General features: G+C 38.4%; 1 protein-coding gene across 4 annotated transcripts in view; it reads left to right on the top strand.

Moving 5' to 3' along the window:
- Positions 1-22,504, top strand: part of FBN1 (fibrillin 1) — a 160,265-nt gene that overhangs the window by 123,105 nt on the left and 14,656 nt on the right. For all 4 annotated transcript variants that reach the window (XM_027466792.3, XM_027466790.3, XM_021272413.4 and 1 more), the window contains 18 exons: positions 423-545; positions 1,150-1,272; positions 3,035-3,199; positions 3,542-3,610; positions 3,725-3,850; positions 5,229-5,351; positions 5,997-6,155; positions 7,078-7,149; positions 8,252-8,377; positions 10,270-10,392; positions 14,220-14,345; positions 15,144-15,260; positions 15,666-15,794; positions 16,060-16,179; positions 16,629-16,754; positions 18,729-18,878; positions 21,247-21,312; positions 22,069-22,185. In XM_027466792.3, the coding sequence (XP_027322593.1) occupies positions 423-545; positions 1,150-1,272; positions 3,035-3,199; positions 3,542-3,610; positions 3,725-3,850; positions 5,229-5,351; positions 5,997-6,155; positions 7,078-7,149; positions 8,252-8,377; positions 10,270-10,392; positions 14,220-14,345; positions 15,144-15,260; positions 15,666-15,794; positions 16,060-16,179; positions 16,629-16,754; positions 18,729-18,878; positions 21,247-21,312; positions 22,069-22,185 (2,160 nt within the window). The remainder of the gene's footprint in view (positions 1-422; positions 546-1,149; positions 1,273-3,034; positions 3,200-3,541; positions 3,611-3,724; positions 3,851-5,228; positions 5,352-5,996; positions 6,156-7,077; positions 7,150-8,251; positions 8,378-10,269; positions 10,393-14,219; positions 14,346-15,143; positions 15,261-15,665; positions 15,795-16,059; positions 16,180-16,628; positions 16,755-18,728; positions 18,879-21,246; positions 21,313-22,068; positions 22,186-22,504) is intronic.

Here is a 22,504-nt window from a genome sequence, read left to right as displayed (position 1 = left end):
ACAAGCATGTGTGTGGGGGGGTTGCCTATTATTATTATTAATTTATTTTGCTGAAGTTCAGCTTTCTGGAGATGGCTGCTGATTTAGGATGAACTTGTTTTTTAAAGCATATTTCCTGCCATGTTTAATTTTTATGCTTTTCAGGTTAGCCCATGAGTAAGTTCAGATTGTTTCTGTATGGTCTCTAGTGACATTGGAAAGAGTATTTTGCATAAAAAATAAATCATAATAAAAAAGGCCATAGATTAGATTACTTAGGCTTCAAGCGTAAATCTTGCATGTTATTCTTGTCTGGTCTTATACAGTGCACAGGAGCAGTCGGTTTCCAGATTCATGTTTTCTGAACTTTTTTGTAGTTTTCTGTATCTATATTAAAAAAGATAAAGAAACCTTACATTTTTCCGTTCCTCTTTCTCTATCAGATATTGATGAGTGCTCCCTTCCTAACATCTGTGTCTACGGTACTTGTCATAACCTTCCTGGACTTTTCCGATGTGAGTGCGAAGTAGGCTATGAACTGGACAGAAGTGGTGGTAACTGCACAGGTAAAGATGATTTCAAACAACATGCTTTTTAATTTTCTATTAGTGTTATAATCTGCTCCTTAGGAAATTATTTTAAAATGCTATACAAATCAGTCTGAATATAAAGAAAATCTGCTGAATAACACAGAGAGAAATGTCAGTGGAAATTATACTCAAATGGAGACTGGCAGCCTTCTCCACACTCCTCTTTCACCTTTTTTGTCAACTTCTGATTTCCCAGTGGCTTCAGAGAAGAAAGGGAGAAATACAGCAGAGATAACATCTTTGTCTACATCTTCAAGGCAGAGATGTGTTGCACCCTGTAGTTTCCATTCACAGTACTGGATGGCAAGCTGATGTCATGTATTTTTCCCTTAAGTATTTTTGAATATTTTGTGTGAATTGATAGATTGGTTTTCTAGGGAAAATACTTTTTTCCTAGTGCAATGATGAATTAATCTCAGGCTAGTGTTCTACTTCTAAGATGTGTATTTACTTTGAGAACTTCCTGGATATCAGTACTTAGTAACTAATGGATTTGTGGTGGTCAGCATATTATACCTGATATATCTATGGTATGCACTGTCCTGGAGTATATGCTTACCACCTGCTGTTTTTTTTGCAGATGTTAATGAATGTGCAGATCCCACAACCTGCATCAGTGGCACATGTATCAATACTGCTGGTAGTTACACCTGTGAGTGCCCTCCAGATTTTGAGCTGAATCCTACCCGTGTTGGCTGTGTTGGTAAGGGACCACTCCTTATATTTATTTACAAGTGAAGTTGCACAGAGGCTGCAAGGCTAACCGTTTAGAACCTGATCTCCTTCTAAGACAAAGTGATGCGCTTGATGGATGAGGGAAAGGCTGTGGATGTGGTCTACCTTGACTTCAGTAAGGCTTTTGACACCATTTCCCACAGCATTCTCCTCAAGAAACTGGCTGCTCTTGGCTTGGACTGGTGTACACTTTGTTGGGTTAGAAACTGGCTGGGTAGCTGGGCCCAAAGAGTTGTGGTGAATGGAGTCAAATCCAGTTGGAGGCCAGTCACTAGTGGCGTCCCCCAGGGCTCGGTGCTGGGGCCAGTTCTCTTTAATATCTTTATTGATTATCTGGATGAGGACATCGAGTGCACCCTCAGTAAGTTTGCAGATGACACCAAGTTAGGTGCGTGTGTCGATCTGCTCGAGGGTAGGAAGGCTTTGCAGGAGGATCTGGATAGGCTGGACCGATAGGCTGAGGCCAACTGTATGAGATTCAACAAGGCCAAGTGCCAGGTCCTGCACCTGGGGCACAACAACCCTAAGAAGGGGGTTGAAGCCATCAAGGTGCTTGAGTGAGTCCAGAGAATGGCAATGAAGCTGGTGAGGGGTCTGGAGAAAAAGTCTTACGAGGAGCGGCTGAGGGAGCTGGGATTGTTTAGTCTAGAAAAGAGGAGGCTCAGGGGCAACCTTATCACACTCCACAGATTCCTTAAAGAAGGCTAGGGCAAGGTGGGGGTTGGTCTATTCTCCCACATACCTGGTGACAGGACGAGGGGGAATGAGCTAAAGTTGCGCCAGGGGAGGTTTAGGTTGGATATTAGGAAGAACTTCTTTACCGAAAGGGTTGTTAGGCATTGGAATGGGCTGCCCAGGGAAGCGGTGGAGATCCCTGGAGGTCTTTAAAAGATGTTTAGGTGTAGAGCTTAGTGATATGGTTTAGTGGAGGACTTGTTAGTGTTAGGTCATCTGTGTGATTCTGTGAAAGTCCTAGGTCATGGAAGAGGGCTGGAACAGACTCACCAACTCCCAGCCCACTGCCCCTGGCCTGTTGTAATAGTTATGCAACTTGTAATAGTGCAGTGAGAATACGCCTGAAGTGATGCAGCATGCCAACAATGCCCTGCTGCCAGAACCAAGCCCTTGGGGCTTGTTAGAGCTGTCCACAATTTACAGCAGGCATGAGATGATTTTAAATTTCACCAAGCTTAAACCAACATCCAGCTGGCCCCAAAATGGAGGCAAATGAAGTTGTGGCATAAAGCCACCTTACGCTCTTTGAGCAATTGAGTGCAGCTTGGATAGGTAGAGCTTTCATGACCAATGGAAATGCTGTTTTATTAGGCTCTGACTACTCGTTACTCTGATATTTTTTTGCTTTTGTTTATTTAAGAGGGCATAGGGATGCTCCTCAAATTCAAATGTATTTGAAAATCCTAACGAGTAGATGCTTTCACGCATGTTAATCTCATAGAGAGGAGAAAGCAGTGTATTTCTGGAACTGGAAGGGTGTACAAATGTGGATGGCAATGTAAATCAAAATGAGAAAAAGCCTGGCTGAAGAGATGTGGCACCACTGTCCTATCCATGCAGGAAGAGATGGGTTCTCTTGGACAACACAAGTCACTTTCTTTAGCTGTTACACGAGAAATTAGAGTTGTCTGAGGCTATCCCTCATCCTGAGATGTTGTTTGTGATTTCTTTTCCCCTCTCCTAAAATGTTTGTTGCTAATGTGTGTTCTGAATAGATACACGATCTGGCAACTGTTACTTGGACATTAAAACACGTGGAGATAATGGTGGCACCTTCTGCAGCAATGAGATCGGAGTGGGTGTTTCTAAGGCCTCCTGTTGCTGCTCTCTGGGCAGAGCTTGGGGAGTTCCCTGTGAACAGTGCCCACCTGTGAACACAAGTAAGTCAGCTTTCCTGGGTTAGACACAACAATACAATGTGATCATTTACTGGATACCTGCAGGAAAGAGGTCTTTGAAGAACCTCATCAGTCTTAATCAAAAACTTTAATAGTCTTTCAGTTATCTAGACAGAATATTATCACTTTTGAGCAAGTTTGCTGTTACACAAAAAAATTAACATTATGAAATGAAATAGCAGTTGATGTTATAGAGTAAAATTTAATGTTGATATCTGGTTACTTTACATTTATATTATCTGTAACAGTTTGACTAATTTTCAAAGATAATTGTGCTGAAAATGTTTCTGCTATCTTAAGTTCATAAATCTATTTTGTTTTCAGCTGAATATAAGGTTCTTTGCCCTGGAGGAGAAGGATTCCGACCAAACCCTATTACAGTTATATTAGAGGGTAATATTTACATTTTCCTATTTTTACATGCCTAAAATTATTAAACTCTTGAGTGAGTGTTGTTTTTAATGGAAAAGTGTAAATGAGATAATGTCTCTGAATTTGTTTGAACAGATATTGATGAATGTCAAGAACTGCCTGGGCTCTGCCAAGGAGGAAAATGTATTAATACATTTGGTAGCTTCCAGTGTCAGTGTCCATCAGGGTACTATTTGAATGAAGAGACTCGAGTATGCGATGGTACGTAGCCTTCACTTAACTAGTCTTCAGCTTTTATTGGTATAAAATGACGACAAATCAACATGTAGCAGAACTGATCTGTCTTTGAAAATGAAAATAAGCAGACCAATGCAGCTTTACAGTGGAAAGTTGGAACAGATTGAAGTCTTACATTGAGAGAGAGAATTCTTTCTTGACCATGTTGAAATATATGCAAATTTATATTCAAAATAATAATATTTTTGTCAAAAACAGAAAAACAACCATTTATATGTAAAATATAGTTTAATAACCAGTTATAAAAAAAATAGCTGTCCTGTAATGGGTAATAGAATGGTTTATGGGTAGCCAGATAAAGAGCTAACTTGGCCGTTGGTTTCCTGGGTTGGTTACAGTGTCTTTGTGCTTTTTATCCACTGCTTATTTTCGCTCCTATTGATTTCAATGTCCAACTGAAAATATTTGTTGGACTGCAAAACATTTTTCTTCCCCCAGCACTGTCCGTAGTATATATTCATCACATTGCGTGAAACTATCAGGTTTTACTGGATACAGGCAACCTCTTAAATCCTTAAATTTCCCAAAGCCCACACTGTCTTCAGCCTTCCAGACTGTTAATAATGTTAATACAGTACCTATGATATTCCAGGGACTGCAGAAATATAAAAGATTCAGGTTCTAAATTAAGACTGAAGCAAAGTGCTTCATGCATATTGTGCTTATGTAGCTCAACAAATAGTTTCCTGTTAAAGAGGAGATCTACCTTTTTATTTTTCCTTAGTGATGTGTCAAAGATTGTTTAAAATGTTAAGGTTAGTGAACTACTGTTGATTTTTTAGGAACCAAGTTGGACTTTTTCTGTTGTTGTTATTTTAGCAAATGTTAATGAAATCTACGTGATGATGAATCACTTGAGATGTCACATGATCTTGATCTCTTGATGAAATTAATGTGACATCTTGAGTTGGGAAAGTTACTCACTTTTCCCAGTCAAAACAGACTTAAACCCTCCAATCAGTCTCTTTTAGCATCATTACTTACTGAGATGGGCACTCCACAGTAAACAGCTTTGGTTCTTGTCTGGATTTGGGAATTCGGAATGAATGAGATCCTCAAATGCTACTTTTGTGTGGCAATTGCAGAAACCAAATTACTGTCTTTGAGCTGCCTAGACACATTAGAGTCCCCATCTTCACACCACAGCTGGACTCTCTGTGGCTACATGTGCCACAAACCCCTCCACTGTGTGGGCCTTGCTCCACCATGACCTTGTTCAGCGATCCTTCAGCTGTCCTCTGTTAGTACCTTCCAACCTCAGGTGTTACTGAGACATTTTCGTTCTTGGAAGCACAATGAGAAAACTGCTATGGCCACTCACTGCCTTTTTATTCTCTTCTAGATGTGAATGAGTGTGATACACCTGGCATATGTGGACCTGGCACATGTTACAATACTGTTGGGAACTACACCTGCATCTGTCCTCCTGATTACATGCAAGTCAATGGAGGGAACAACTGTATGGGTATGTGTTGTGGGTTTTTTTAAGCTTTATATTCATGCTTTGGGCCAGGGCTTTAGCTGGCACAAATCAGAATTATTCCTCTAAATTTAGTTAAACAAGAGTTAACTAAATAAAAAGTCTACCTTCTTTTATTCATCTTATTACATAAACCAAGGTAGATCACTTTTATTACAGACTTTTTAGTATCTCATCAGAATTTCTATTTTGATTTGATAATTTGTGTGTTCATCCTTCCAGTTACCATTTCAGCTTTTCAGTTAAAAGCTTCCGCAGGTGATACGCTACTAAAATGACTCAGGCTTCACAGAATGAAATCACAACCTGTGCACAGTTTTTAGGAGGAACCACAAACAAACTTGTGTTTTTCAAGTTTAGGCAAAACGCCAATACTGAATCCTTTAATGATTCTGATCAGTGTTACAGCAGTGTTTATGACTCTTAAATGTTTGTATTGCAGACAAGTTTTCATACTTTTAAAGTAATCTTGTAGGGATAAATTTTTATGTAGTATTCTACAGTACCACAACATCTACTAGACAGGCATCTAAAAAGTATTTATGTGAAGAATAGTTCTTAAACCCTTCAGGTTCACCATCTTTTGTAAGAGTTGCTGATGTGTTGGCCTTTTTTTCTTCATTTTCACAGATATGAGAAGAAGTCTGTGCTACAGAAATTACTATGCTGATAACCAAACCTGTGATGGCGAGCTACTCTTTAATATGACCAAGAAAATGTGCTGCTGTTCCTACAACATTGGACGTGCATGGAATAAGCCTTGTGAACAGTGTCCTATACCTAGCACCGGTACGTTTTTGAATTGGGAAGCAATTTGAAAGCCTTGGTAACAGGAATACTATTAGCAGGTGTAACGTTGTTAGAGAAAGAGGCGCTATGACTTTGTCTGCTCTTGTGTATCTAAAATGAAGAGATCACTTACCTCTTTTGGCCTGGATGTGATCAGTCCTAGTCACAATGAAAGCATATGTTTAAATCCTTTTGGAGTGGTATGTGTACAGACTGCTGGGCCATGCCTCTTTTGTGACAGTTTCATTTTCTGGGAGACTTCATGCTGTATAATTTGATCCATCTCTTGGCAAATGCCTATTATTGATCAAGTACTGAGGCACTGACCGGATTTTTATTGCCATTGCTTCAACAAATGTGTGTGCTGTGCTGTGCCTTGACTGCTGAGGTACCTTTGTCTCTTCTGAGAACGATCCATGTCAAGCAGCTACAATAAGATGTAGCAGTTTCTGGGCTAATTGTATGGGCATACAGGAAGCCTCCACATTGACTTAAGACTCTGCAAAGTTGAGCCCAGGATATCCCACTCTGGTTTGAGGTGGTTAGCTGTAAGAATAAACTTCCTAGACAATTATTTGGATAACTTCCAACTCATGGTTCAGACTTTTTTAAACTCAGATCTGGACTTGTGTGCAGAAACTGTAATGCACAGAAATAAACATATGCACAGCAAAGCCAGGATGTGAGCCCAAGCCCTCCTCATCTTTTTATGTGCTAATTTCAGTGGCCTTTGAATGAGAACCCAAGTACATACTAAGCACAGTCACACAGTGAGCCTTAGGGAAGCATCTGCATACTTCTACATACCCTGCAGATGTTGAAAGGGTAAAAGTAGAAATTTCTTTGGGCAAAGGATGTAGTGAATTTGTGACCGTTGATTAATTCAAAATACTGTAATTGCTGCTTTGGTCTTCTATTGTAGATGAATTCTCTACGCTCTGTGGAAGTCAGAGGCCTGGCTTCTTCATTGATATATATACAGGACTACCAGTTGGTGAGTTGTGATTTCTGTTTTGAACTAAATTCCGTACTACCTCTGCCCAAGGAAGGGAGGATGTTTCTTTTCCCAATTATTTCTTTTATGGGAGGAAGAAAAGCCAAACAGTGTAATGGAGATCAACCTTCTGTTGAATTTTGAGCCTGCAAGCTTTCCGTATAGCTCCTCCTAGCTAGCAGCAATGTTTATTGCTGCTTGTTATTAAGGCAATATAAAGCTCTAAATAAATTATCATCAGTCCTGCATGAGCAGGGCACAGATACCAAGCCTACACAGTCTGGGAGTAAGGCCAATCAGCATTTGTTCTGAGTAGAATTAGGAGTCTTTCCTTGGGACTAAACCAGAGATTTATTCTGACATTTCATACCAGTTCCCCTGTGTATTGGTTTGACAGAAAAATCCTTTTTTCTGTTCAACTAGAATATTTCTCACATATGTTATTGTGTACAACTTTTGAATGGTGAGTAACAAATTGCAAAACAAAAAGAGGGAGAGAATGAGAAATTCAAAGACTGAAGTCTGAGTAAACCCTACTGGGACTCTATTTTGTTTTTATTCACACAAGAATGCAAATAAGAAGCAGATAATGTGCCATGTAACAAACGGAGGCAGTATACAGGCAGTAATCAGGTGCTTTAGGATTAATCTGTTGCTCTGATGCAGTGTTTGGCTAGTTAAATCGTAATATTTCTAGTGAAGTGGGGAATATCATTTTCAAAGCAGTTAAACTCTCTCCATTTGGCTCTTCCAAATAACTTCATTGTAACACTCAGAATAACAAGCAGGTTTGCCAGTGCTATGGATGGGAGAAATGAGGAGGGGTGTGTGCTGCGCTCTGCCTTCCCATGTGGCAGGATATGTCTTTGCTACAGAGAAGAGACAGGATCTGAGGAAACAGGAAACATTTACATTTTCATAGTTTGGAACGACTTGCAATCTATTGCAGTTGGAAAAGTTCTGATGATCACATGCGCTTGATGATTCTATTAAGGATAAATGCAAGAGGACTTGTTCTTCAGCAGAGGATTTTATGAAGTGCTGTTTACAAGAATTAAAAAAAAAAATCTTACAAGAATTAAAAAAAAAAATCTTCTTGCAGATATTGATGAATGTAGAGAGATTCCTGGAGTGTGTGAAAATGGCATCTGTATAAACATGGTTGGCAGCTTCCGATGCGAGTGTCCTGTGGGTTTCTTCTACAATGACAAGCTACTGATCTGCGAAGGTAGAGTGTTGATATTGTTCAGAGAAATGGTATTTCACCAGCTGACAATTCAGACAGTGGCAAATTTGAGATACTTGCAAGTCATTCTTAGCAAAGGAAATTACTGGTGTCAGTGTAGTAAGTCTGTGTTAATTAAGACTTTTATAATATTTTTTTTGCATAGAAAATACCAGATTTTCTATCAGACGTCTTAGGCTTTGGAGGAGCATGAGTCAGCAGTCATGGGAAGAAACATTGTTTTTCACATTTGACAGAAAAGCCAAGACAAGAGTAGTCATCCTGAGTCAAATCACAATAATGTTTTTTTATTCCAAGATATATTTTCTTATGGGACAAAGATTTCTGTAAATAGTATGAACACTTCACAACTTTTTCTTTTTTTTTTTTTTTTTCTGTGTGTGTGTGGGGTGGAAAGGGCAATTTAAACATTTCCTAATGTTGTATTAGTCATTTTCATGGTGAAACCAAAGGCAGTAGTATGAGTTGCTTCATTCCCTGGTGTGGTTTATGACTGCTGACAAAATGGATACTAAAAGCAAGGTATTGAGGAGCTTCAAGTACAAGCATGTTCTGTAGGCAGCTTCTATTTGAAATGTTACATTTCTAGGGAAATAATGTTCTCTGTTTGCAGCAGCTTTGAGAAACCCAAGTGACAATGAGGGTTGTGTTGACTTTGACCCAAGCTTGAATGGATTCAGAGGATAGCCTCTGCTCTGCCATCCAGTGCTGTGAATGCTGTTTAATGAGAATAAAATTGCATTTAAGTGCCCTGCTTCTCTCCCTGTTCACCTGCCTTTATTTTTTTTCCAGAATAATATTGATTTTTTATAGTCAATATCTATTGTTAGAACATGATTGTGAGAATCACCTCTCTTAGACTGTGTATTTCTCTAAGAGGGCTATTATACATCTATCTCTTGGTTATACCATCTAACTTATAAAACAGCTCTCTCCCTTCCATATTCTGAGAACGAGGGGGCTAGCAGCAATCCATCCACAGTAAAATTCTGCTTCTGTGATTCCATCTTCAAAGCTTAAAAAACATAATCAAATCCAGTGCTAATGCTTTATTTTCACACCTCGTTGCCTCTGACCATGAATTTAACTTGTTCTATCAGATTCTTACTCATACTGTCTTAGTCTGTCTGGGTAACTAGTAAATGATTATATGACTATGTTTCTCAGATTTAGAATGGCGTATGTATATATATCATTGCACTGGTCTCTGAGGTGCTGCTGCTGGTAGAAATTGCATGTGGTAGTACAGCTCTCCCAAGTGAGTGTGCTGCCTTCAATATGCAGCCATCCACAGGAAATAATCCAAAACTGAGCTTCCCAAATTGTAAGTACAGACAAATATCACAAAAGAAAAAATTGTCATTCATGTCCATCTACTTTTCACATCCTTAAATAAGGAAAACTGTTTTTTTTCCTTGCCTGAAATTTTATGTTGCTGTTTATATTTATATTGTAAGTTGCTAACATGGATCTTGTTTCTGTGTTACGACTGGGGGGATGCTTTTTTCCACCTGCAGATCTACGTGGGCATAGCAACTTCCTTATTCTTTCTGATCACAATCTGAAAGAAGTCCATCCAAGTGGAAGGTTGCAACAGTCCTTTCCTGTGCACTCCAATACTTTCAGAAAACCATGATATCAGTCTTCTAAGCAGGAATAAGTTTTACCAATGGAACATACAGATTAGGGACCATTTCAAGGAGACATCTAAATTTAACCAAGTACCTAATTTAATGAGTATATTGATGTTTTCAGAATTAAAAGAAATACCTATACTTAATAAAACAGTACTCCTTTACACTAAAAACAATGTGGTTTTCTTATCTTTCAAGTACCAATTTACCGTAACAGTCAAATTCCTTCTTGTATAACAGATATTGATGAATGCCAAAATGGACCAGTATGTCAGCAAAATGCTGAGTGTGTCAACACAGCTGGTAGCTACCGTTGTGACTGTAAACCTGGCTATAGATTCACATCAACCGGACGCTGCACTGGTGAGTACTTCTGCCTTGCATGAATGAATGTCTGCAGAAAGTAGTACCTTTTAAAAGAAGTTTAAAAAAGCATATCTCCTTTTCAGTAAGATGTATTTTTTATACTAGGAGGTGATCTAGGCTCCAAGAACCCTCCTCTTAAAGACTTTTAGGAAATCCCATAAACATTCTGCTAATTCCCGGAAGAGTAATGGGCCCATCCTGCAAGGGCATAAATGATAGTTAATCACCTGAGTAGGTATTTGACCTCCGTTTTGTCCCACCAACTGCAAAGATCTTCCTTTAGTCCATGTCATGTCTGGCTTCACTACTTTGTGACTAGCTGTTTTCTGACACTAAAAATTTAGTTGCTGACAGACAATGTGATATTTTCTCCTTCATCTGAATAAAGTCATTTATTTTTGTTTTCTGGATGTGTTTTAGCACTTTTTTTGCCACGTGTTTTCACGAATAAATCACTGCTTGCTGGGATCTCTGCTGATAAGGTGGACTTACCTAAGCCATATGCAACAACTAACTTAAAAAGCTTTCTGTTAAACTTCCTAACTTTTCTGTGGGTTTAAACTGGCCCCTGAACATTATTTTTAGATACTCCCTGACTGGGACTGTAGTTCTCTAATCTATTTGGTCTTTCTTCTAATATCATAGTCCAGAGAGGCATTGGTGTTATCTTGATTACTTGAAGAATTGCAGAGATTTTAGAGTGCTATGAGCTAAAGAGCTGTAAATATTATATACATTTCTGAACAATATAATAATTACAAAGGAAATTGGTAACATTTTCCTTCTGTTTGCGCTTCTGAGTACTTGAGTTTTAGGAAGTGCACTTTTTCCTGCAGTGCAGTTTTTCATTGTTTCATGAGACCCTTGAGGGAAAAGGGTGTAGGGGCAACCTGAACTCTACTATGAGAACTAAAACTTTGTTTTGTAAAGCTATGCAGTGGCACATGTAAATATGCAATACATTCCCAATGTAATTGTTGTTTTTACGTGTTCGACCATAGTACAGGAAGAGCCAGGGAAGGTTCTGATATGGGTTACAATAACCCAGCATGAATTGGCACAAAAGTAATACTTCCCTGTATTTTGCTCTTATTTTATACTTCGTGAAAATAAAGTTTAACAATTAGAGTCAAAGGTGGTTGATAAAATACTTGATCCAGCAAAGAAAGGAAAATCCTAACTGCTCTGCTGAGAGCATAGTGATAAGCACCTTGCAATGCTCGATCAGTCATGCTGCTGCATTAAATAGTATTACACTATATAATAGTAGCTTGTATGTTACTGAATCATAACTAGGTTGTATCATGGTCAACAATACTATGACTATTTAATTTATCTTATAAAAATAGCATTCTTCTGGTGCTATCTATCGTGGTATAATGAGTATTTTTTTTTTTTATAAACAATTAAGACAATTCTGCCTCCCAGTTTTTAAACAATTCTAATGTTCTTTACTGTGAGGGTGGTCGAACACTGGAACAGGCTTCTTAGAGTGATAGTTGATGCCCATGCCTGTGAGTGTTAAAGAGTCAATTGGATAATGCCCTCATTAATCTGCTTTATCTTCTGGTTCATCCTGAAGTGCTCAGGCAGTTGGACTAGATGACCTTTGAAAGGTCCCTTCCAACTGAACTATTCCATTCTGTTCTGTTCTATTGTCTGTTTATCCCAAAATAAGTGATTTTTCCGTGGGACTTTGAATTCACTGTTCACAGAGCACTAAAGAGAGTCATAGTTTTTCTTTCCCCTCTACATTTCTGAGATGAGAGAATTAGGAATTCTTATATCAGCATGCTATCCAGCATTGGTTTCCTTTCTCCTTCCTTAGATTCTAGTTAGCAGCACTATCCTCAATAGCATTGGCAGAGCTTAATAATCAGTAAATGTTCATCCAAAGTTACTAATGGAGCTGACTGATGTACAGTAATCCTAGGGATGAGAGCTATCAGGATGGTCTGTGTGCTTAGCAGAGTGTGGAGAACAGACAAAGGAAAACAAGATTTAGTACACGAAGTTCTTTGCAGTTAGGAACAATTTCACTCTTGCACTTTTGCAATGCAGTTTGTTATGAAACTGCATCTTAGATGTTTTGCTTAGATTGTATTTGAAATAAAACTACAGAACACTAAAATCAACTAGATTCCAATACAGGCTTATGGGAGCATATCAGTTGCAGTATTTTGGAGCTGCAGCAGACAAAATGCCAGGAAGCATACTGAATCAAACCAGCTTTTGTTGGTGGATGAGGTCAACAAAAGATCTCATTTTATTCATGTTTCTGATTTGTTATGGAAAAAGTCTGCTAGACAGCAAACATTTTGTTCTTTGACATTTTGTTTCGCTTACTATTGATAAAACCCTGCATTCTGCCTGAAAGTATTCATAACAAGAGTAGCAGGAAACGGGTAGCTGTTGAACTAGTGTAATAGATGCCCTGCTATTGTAAGGCAGCAAATCCCATGCTAGCAGGATAGTTTTCCCCATCTCTTTCTGCAGAACTATACAGGTGATTGTATGCTTCTGTTGGCAAAATATTTTCTGGCTACATACAGCATAACTCTTCTTGCTGTTTGAGCTTTTGTTGTGATTTATCCTGACAGGCAGCTAAGCACCATGCAGCCATTTGCTTACTCCCTGCCCTTGGACAGATGGGGGAGAGAACTGGAAGAAAAAAAAAAAGAGGGGGGGGAGGAGGAACAGGGAGACTTACAGGTTCAGATACAGACCGTTTAATGTGACAGAAAAATAACAGTGATAAAAAAAAATGTACAAAGCGAGTGATGCACAATGTCATTGCTCACCACCCACTGACTGATGCCCAGCCAGACCCTGAGCAGTGGCCTCCCCGCTCCTACTCCTGCCTCCCCCAGGCAACCCCCCCACCAGTTTTATTGTTCAGCAGGATGCCATACAGTATGGAACATCCCTGTGGCCACTTTGGGTCAGCTGTCCTGGTTGTGTCCCCTCCCAGCTCCTTGTGAGGCACCCCCAGCCTCTCTCCTGGCAAAGGCAGTGTAAGAAGCTGAGTCCTTGACTCAGTGTAAGCACTGCCCAGCAACAACCAGAGCATTGACATGTTCTCAGCATTATTCTCATCCTAAATCCAAAACACAGCACCATACCAGCTACTAGGAAGAATATTAACTCTGTTCCAGCTGAATCCAGGACAGCTTATCATGCCTTGTTTGTCTGATTTTCAGGACCATCACATTGCATAAGACAGGTGCGGCTTGTGCTCATTTTTTCTCTGCAGAGTGCCTAATATTTTAATGCATTTTTATATTTTTGTAAGCTCAGTGAAAAGAGCATAGGATTTATTTCAATCTCAGTTTTGTATGATTTCAGTAAGTCAGTTAAGCAGCATTGCGCTTAACATGGCTAAAAGCAATAAGCTGCTTTCATGAGAAGGATACAAACTGTGATATAAATATATATGTGAGGCTTTCACATCTGCTGTGAAATCAATGTAGAACACTCAGAAATCTCCTGACACAATTTCATGTCATTAAATCTGCTTTTCAAATCCAGTGATTTGAAAATCACAATTTAGTGACATGATTCCCTTTCAGCAAGAATTCATGTTTCAGCAATATCATTTTTACACTAGACTTTTTCCAGCTCCACAAATGTTGTAAAGGTATTTTACAAGCAAATTACCCATTTCCAGAGATTTATTTAGTAATGTTTCTCTTATTAATAAATTAAAAATACTACTTTAAATTAGAGACCTGCACTGAATTCTAAATATCATGGCTGATGCTAATACATCTTTCTAGCCTTGTAGTTTAGAGGCCTTAACTTTCAATGTGCCTCTTTGTTTTCAGATCGGAACGAATGTCAAGAAATTCCCAATATCTGCAGCCATGGGCAGTGTATTGACACTGTCGGAAGTTTTTACTGTATTTGTCACAACGGATTCAAGACCAACGATGACAGAACAATGTGTATAGGCAAGTATATCCAATTAAGTTGTACTTAGACTAATGACTATCTTAATGGAAGCCGATCCTCTGTATCATAAGGAGTGGCCCTTTAAGAACTGATTGTGAGCCATCTACCACTGGCAATGGTGTGAAAACACCATAGCTGGTAAATGGAGATGATAAGCTGATAATGAAAGAAGAACATCTCGTTACTGTAGATAGAACCTTTAAAAATATATATCCTGTCTAATGAACTGTTGATGCCTTCATTTCTCAGGAAAATATTCCTTCCTTGTTAGAATTTTCTGAAGCATTTTGTCTCATTTATTCCTTAGACAAGAAATCTAATAGATGAATATTGCAATACAGAAATTGTATACAGCCTACTTGTTAATAGAATAAGTGAAGGATAGATTTCCTGCCAGAAAAGTGCCCTTTTCAGAAACAGAGACATCTTCATAAAGAAGGAAATTCTGTACTTAACCCATTTGTAGCTGTTAGTTTAGATCTGTTGTGGATAGGATGAGATTTCAGGATGTTTATGATCAAAGATAAATTAGAAATCCCTTGGGGAGGGTGAGATAGATACAAAATAGATTTAGGAGAATAAATTATCATTGGACACTTGATCTATTTTTACATATGTTGCTATCAAATACATAAACCCGTTTAAAATCTTCCTTTTGGAAGACAGGAAAATCTTTTTTACTTCTATTTGCTCTGTGTTGGCAGTAGATTATTTCTCGTGCCAGTGGGGATAGCTACAGGCCTTCCTTTCCCCATTAGAGATTAAAATTCTTGCTGCTTGTTTTTTCTCCTTTGTAGATATCAATGAGTGTGAGAGAGATGCCTGTGGCAATGGAACCTGCAGAAACACCATTGGCTCTTTCAATTGCCGCTGCAATTTGGGGTTCATCCTCTCACATAACAATGACTGCATAGGTAAGGAGTGCTGAGACCAGTTAAGTGTTTCTAAGACTTTCTGCTTCTAATAAAATTAACATTAGTACCGTCATTTCTACGGTGTTAAAATTGCACTTTGAATGGTCTATGTGATTAAAGACAAAAAGCTATTTCTTTGGTCTGAAAAGGCTTCTGATTGTAAACTTCTTGCCTTTCTATAAGCATTTAAATGTTTGCTTGTGAAATATGCCATTCTCTTTTTAACTCTCGCTTTGACAATTTTGTAACGTAGACCAATAGGAGTATTTTTCCCTCACTTGCATTTGAAACAAGGGTTTATTGATGAATTCTCAGTTACTGTGTGATGTAGTGTAAACAGAAATCTTATCTATGCAGTTGTACTTGGTGCAAGTATTTCTCATGTATCTTTCAATGTTATTTTAGACGTGGATGAATGTGCAAGTGGAAATGGGATGCTCTGCAGGAATGGTCAGTGTGTGAACACGATTGGATCTTTCCAGTGTCTTTGCAATGATGGCTATGAGGTGGCTCTGGATGGAAGGACTTGTGTTGGTAAGTACTTTCTTTTAGGGTCAAAAAAAGAAAGTGCAACAAACCTTGAAATGACAGTGTTGAGTGAAAAGTGAAGGAGGTCAAGAGAGAACTGTCAAACTGATGTCATTATAGCTAGCTGAAGAAAAGCAAGTGGATGAAGACACTTCTGCTCCTGGAAAGTTTCACCGTTAGTTTGATGGAATCAAGAGTAAAGCATCCTCTACAGCAGATTTGTGGAGATAACATATTTGAAATAATTGCTGTTGTCTTTCTTTTTTTTCAGATGTGAATGAGTGTGCACTGGATCCTGGAAAATGCTCACCGGGCACGTGCCAGAACTTGGATGGGTCATTCAGATGCATTTGTCCTCCTGGATATGTCCTGCAAAATGACAAATGTGAAGGTGTGTATAGATCAATCCTTCATCTGTTTGTTTTTCTAGCTACTCACTGTTGTTACCACTGTTCTCTGCATCTAAACGTAGGTAATGTTTATTCTTTTGTGGCAGTATGCAGTTCTGAACTGTAGCAACTGATAAGTCACTTGCTTCTCAGAAAATCTCACACAGTTTTATTTGAACCTGAGCTACCTTATCAGATCCCAAGAAAAATCTGATCCCAGGCTGTTTGGCTGATGGTACATTGCTGAGGCGTGCCCACCACATGAGGTTTTGAAAACTAACTGTAGATTTTGTGCCTGGATTTCTCATCCCTCTTTCTGTCTGTTCTTCTATTGGCATTAGTGTTTTCAAATCTGTTAGATATCAGTGTTGATGTAAGGTTGTATTTTATGTTGTACATCTGCCAGTGCAGACATTTTTATTTCTCATCTCTGTAATTACTTTTCTTACAGATATTGATGAGTGTGTAGAACAGCCAGAAATTTGTGCCCTGGGCACATGCAGCAACACACCAGGCAGTTTCAAATGCTTGTGTCCAGAAGGTTTTGTGTTGTCTTCCACAGGAAGGCGATGCCAAGGTAATTTCATTCTTATTTTTTGGCATTTCAGAATTTGTTTTCTGTTTTATAAAAGCCTTGTTAGCTGCCTGTTTCTAATATAATAAGGAGACTCTGGACTCAAACAGTGTTTTTCACAAGAAAAACATGGTAATTCTTCAGCTGTGGCCAGGTTCTGTCTTGCTCTAACATCTGTTTGTCATCAAAGAGAACATTTCAATAAAAGAGGTGAAGATTATGTTAAATGCACCAGGTTAAGTGAGAAAATTATGTTGCCCTGCAGCCCTTTCTTGCACCCCTGGAAGAAATGTTGAGGCTACCTAGATTCTGTACAGACTGTGACATGTTTGACATGGTGTAGAAGCATGAACATGGGAGACTACTGCAGTGCAGTGCTACAAACAGCATTTCCAGGAATAAGGCTGTTCTTAGCACTTAGCAAATTCTATATAGCATTTGTTATACACTATTTCTCTACGCAAATGTGTGGATGGAAAACATTTGCAAGTGGCGTGGCATGGCTGATAAGCACCCATCTACTTAAAAAAGTCTGAAGCTCCTTTTGGCTTCAGGCATTAGTACATACACTGTTCAGAGGCACTGAGACAGGTCAAATGCTGAGAACTGAACATCTAGTAATGAAAAGCCACAGGTTAGTTTATTCTGTGGATAAAGAATAAGCACAGCAAATTAGGGAGTGAGTTATTTTAAATACTTTGAAAGTTATTAAATAGATATATCATTAAATGTCCCATACACCGTGTGCACATTGGTAACTGCTGATGAGTAAGACCTCTATAAGGACCTCTGTAGTTATGCTTGGCACATAATGGTGATGCTTATTGACACCATAGTGAGTTCTTCACTTCATGATGGGCTAAATGAATCTGTGGAACCTGCAGTAAACATTCATCCAGGTCTCCAAACCACCATGCAGTTTGGCATAGTTACTTGCCTCAACTTCAAGAAAGTAGCATGGCTGTTTTAGCTGTGTTTTTGTAGCTTGTATAAATGAGATTTCTTTACCCTGAGGTTATTGTTCTCTCCAGGTAGGGAAAAACACTAAAACCCAAAAACACAACAAGAAACAAAATCACAAAAAAAGTATGCAGCTTTATCTTCTTCTTTATAAAAGCCAACCGTTGTTTCACATGCAATATTAGAGGAAAATGCATACTTGTGTGAACAAACCTTAAGAACCATGTTTTTCCCCATCCACTGAAGAAGACTGTTTTTTTCAAGTATCTCAGGCAAAACAAACTTTTGTTTAAAACTTCCCATTACCTAGGAGTTTTGTAAAGTCTGGACATTGCCCAGCATTGATGCTGCAGCCAGAAAACTGGATGAGCAGCTGCTTCCACAATCGGCCTGTTGCTGTTCCCCTGCCAAGCCAGGGAGCTGCCAGCTTTCTGCCTGCTGGATGCTTGTGGTCTCTGATCTCAGCCCTACTCCAGCATCCTTGTTACCCAGCTTAAAGCAGTAAAATGTAGTGCCACAGGGCCAGTTTTCTTTGTTCCATGTACCTCTGGGAAGAATTATAACGGAAAGTACTATTGTACATTGCCCCTCAGTTTAATACTACACAGCATTATCATTGCAAGTTTACTCAAATCTTTTGACTTCAGTGATTCTTACTCATAATGAAATATAAATAAGTCAATGTTTGTTTTTTACGAAAAGGAGTGAAGATAGGAAGGGAGTCCAGCCCTTTCATCTCTGCTGGAAATATGAGAAAATCTTTTCCTTTTCTCTGACTGAGATAGGACAGACACTCTATCCCATAGCTTTCCTTTACTGGGATGGAAGGAGTCTCTCCCTCATCAGAGTGTTCCCATCATAGCCTCTCCTGTCAGAGGCAATAATGGTCCTTTTTAAAATGAGATGGAATTTGGGTGCTTTGCTGGGGGGGCTGTAGGGAGACCTCATGTAATTTTGCAACTAACTCCTCTAAGTGAAAACTGCCAAAATTAGACTAACAACTTTTTCTCTATGCAGATCTGAGAGTGAGTTACTGCTTTACCAAATTTGAAGATGGAAAATGTTCTGTGCCGAAGTCCCGAAACCACTCCAAACAAGAGTGTTGCTGTGCCTTGAAAGGACAAGGGTGGGGAGATCCCTGTGAACTCTGCCCAGAGGAAGCAGATGGTGTGTTGTTTACTAGGTGACCTTAGTATCATGATAGCCTTTCAGAACTGAAAGAAGATTGTGATTCTTATAAGAAGGAATTAAGAAAAATATTTTTCCAGAGGTTGTCATTGCTATCTCTAAAGTAGATGCCTTTGAGGTCTCAAAAAGCATCTTTCAACCATATTCCATCTTTCCTTATAGGTTTGTTAGTATAATTAGTTGGTGAGTATTTTACTCTGAAGGTGTAACATACTGCAGTAGGAAGGTAGTAGGCTGTATGTTGAAATACCTGCAAGATGCAAATGGCATTCATCTAATTACAAGTACAGGAAGGGGTGCCATAAAGATGAAATCTAAATTACAAACAAACAATACAAACAAACAAACAAAAAACACAATAGAATTAGCTCCTCATCTGAACCACCATGTTACATTTTGTGACTTCATGTTGTTATTAAAAAAAAGAAAAAAATCTGTTTGGCAATCTTTTCAATGTGAATGACTTGCAAAAATAGCAGAGAATGACAAAACAGAGGCCCTTATGAAGGAAAGCTTTCCTGGACTGTTGCTGAAGAAATACTTTCTTTTGTGAGTATCCTCTGTAAGACTGTGAGTAACTAAGCATCAAACAACTCAACAGGCCTTTGTACCATCATAGTGCAATTTGCTGAACGCACTTTAATTCATACTGACAAATGCGGTTAACAGCATTACTAGTTTCAGGAATACATTAATACAGTTCATTTCATTAATATGTCATGTAGATGTTTTGCAGACAATCCACACAAAAACCAAGAGAAGAAAAGAGAAAACAAATGTGCCAGTTGCAGTACTCCTTCTAGGCGTAATGCCTGTGCAAATCTAATTCAGTTGCCCCAGGAGCATTTGAACCAGTCAGCTGGAAAAGCATGATATACATCACAACATTTCCTTGAAGTGTCGGCACATAATGTTTTTTGCAGTCCAGGCTGCTCTCAAATGATGAGATCAAGGGCATTTTTCTTATCTTTTAAAAGAGAAATGGTATTAACATATCAGAGTGAGGGAAATTTATGTCTTGGCATATTGTGGACACTGGAATTAGTTGTGTTTCCATTGTTTTGTTTTGTTTTTAAATAAGTACTTGGTTGTTATCTTTACGTGTTCTCCACTGCATGCCATCTTATACAGGCTAGTAAACTCAAGCACATACACAAGTCTCTTTCTGAAGGCTTGGGCAGTAGGTGGGTTTTGAGTAGCACAGGGCTAAGTTTCCCAATCAGAGAGCAGCAGCATGCCAGTCACTTTGTTATTTTCAGCGCAAGTGTGCTCAGCACAATTTTAGCTCAGTTTTGTTCAACCTCAGCAACAGTATGCTAATGTATTTCAACTAAAGAAAATATAACATCTGTTGTGGCTAAGATTGGATTTTACCGCTGAACTTTTTTTTACTGCCTCTTTGCAGCCTACTGCAATTTCAAATAAAAGTTGTATCTTATGAAGAGTTCTGAGCATGGTTAGTAGAGAATAGATGCTCAGCAGTGTTTTGAGATGATTTGAATTACAGGCATTTGTCCATCCATCTGCTGAAGATACAGTTTAGAGAAGAGAGGTAGAAGGCTAGTTTCAATTTGAAAGACTTGTTATTTTTTTGTGTGTGTGTGTGCATGTCTGGCCCAAAAGTAGTTTATGAATCTGAAGAGCCTTTGTGATTACAAAATCCTCATTGTAATTTGGTCCAAAAGAGTGGAAATGTATGATTTCTTGTTTACTGTAAGGCCCAGAATATATTAGGCGATTTGCATAGGTAAGGAACTACATGCCATCTGCAACAAAAAAATTGGGAACAACTCATTCTCTAAAGATTTACGTCATCTTTAAATCTTCAAAAACTGCACAGAAAACCTTGTGGATTTAGAAACTGGGTGGTAACTTCACTCTAAGCTGAACCCAGAAATTATACTCTTAGCTTACTTATAAAAAAGACTATTGCTACTAACTAGTGACTACAAATGAGATTATATTTTGTTCAGAAAGTGTAGGAAGTCTTCAATTTACAATAAAAATGGATGTAGTCACTGTTATTGATACTTTTAAAGTGGAAATATTACGTTACTTTACTCCTTAAAGCAAGTTGAACGATGCTGATTATTCACAGAATATATATATATATTCACATATATACATACTGGAGATCAGGTGGAATGTAAAGTAAGCATACAGTTTTCACATTAATATAAGACTAAAGTAAATTATGCATTTTAAATTGTACATACTAAATTTCTGGATCTGACCATGAGAAGGATGACTTGGTATGAGTGATTGCATAGCTTATGACTAATGCTGATCTCCAAGACAGAATTTATCATGTGCTTTGAACTTTTTTTTTTTTCTTTCCATTCCACAGAGGCATTCAGACAGATTTGTCCATTTGGAATAGGCATCCTTGTTGGACCTGGTGATGCAAGACTGGGTAAGTGCCTGAACTGCATGATGCTAATGCTGTTGTATCAATATGACATTTTATACCCAAAATCCGTTCTCAGTTTCAATTGAGAATAACATCTCTGCAACTATTTCCAAATACACAAATTTTGGAAACTTATATAATTCTTCTCATTTATTTATACTAATTTTAAATTCAAGCCTGAATATGTCCTATGTCAGAAATTTAACTTTTAACTTTTTTTTTTTTTAACTACAGTTAAAAAACCTTTGGCTTTTTAATTTAAGCTGAGCAAATTTACTAGGAAACTTCTGTGAATGATTCTAGATTCTGTGAATCTAGAGAATGGATCACATAGCATACCTGCCTTTTCTTAAAGAATATGGGTAGCCTGTTCAGAGGCTCCAGAAGTACAAACCACAGTTTCCCAAATGCCATCAGTACATTCTGTTCTCACCCAACACATTTCAGCCTCCCTGGCAAAAATTTTCATTTAAGGAGCAGTGGATGACCAATATTTTTCATATGTACTCCTCTCCCTATGCCTTTCCCCCCAGACAATTTTTTTATATGATGTTTAGAATGAATTTCTTCTTTGTACTCTGAAAGCTAGCCTGTAAGCTGAATTCTTTGCTCTCATCCTAGTAAATCAAAATTCAAATATTTGTATTTTTGTTGTGATCTCAGGAATATTTCTTGCCAAAACAACATTGTTCTTTGGGAGAAGTCTAAAACCACATGAAGTAAACTGCTCTTAATGTGTTGTTTGTATTTCTGGTTCAGATGTGGATGAGTGCCTTGATCCAGATAATTGTAAATTTGGGCAGTGTATCAACACAGATGGGTCTTTCCGCTGTGAATGTCCATATGGTTATATCCTACAGGAAACTCAATGTGTGGGTAAGTACAGCTGGTTCATCTTCCATTTTAAAGAATCTGCTGAGTTGTTAAGGATTAAAGACATAATGGAGATACATTATTCTAACATAGAGTTTCCATACCTGCTGATGTTCAAAACCTGACTAGGCAGGGGCTGTGCAACCTGTTCCAAGTAGGTCTTCCACTGTATGGGGGTTTGGCCAAGAAAACCTCCAGTGTTCTCAAATTATGACAGAATTCTGTGACTGTAATGCTGTAACTTAAGTGAGTTCTTGGATTTTGTATTTTTTTTGGTTGCATATTGATGACATAGAGTTTTATACCTTATACTTGAGAATAA

This window comes from Anas platyrhynchos, chromosome 11 (genome assembly GCF_047663525.1).
Source record: "Anas platyrhynchos isolate ZD024472 breed Pekin duck chromosome 11, IASCAAS_PekinDuck_T2T, whole genome shotgun sequence".
Classification (NCBI taxonomy): Eukaryota; Metazoa; Chordata; class Aves; order Anseriformes; family Anatidae; genus Anas; species Anas platyrhynchos.
The sequence above is the reverse complement of the archived record's forward strand: the minus strand, read 5'-3'. Positions and strand labels throughout refer to the sequence as shown.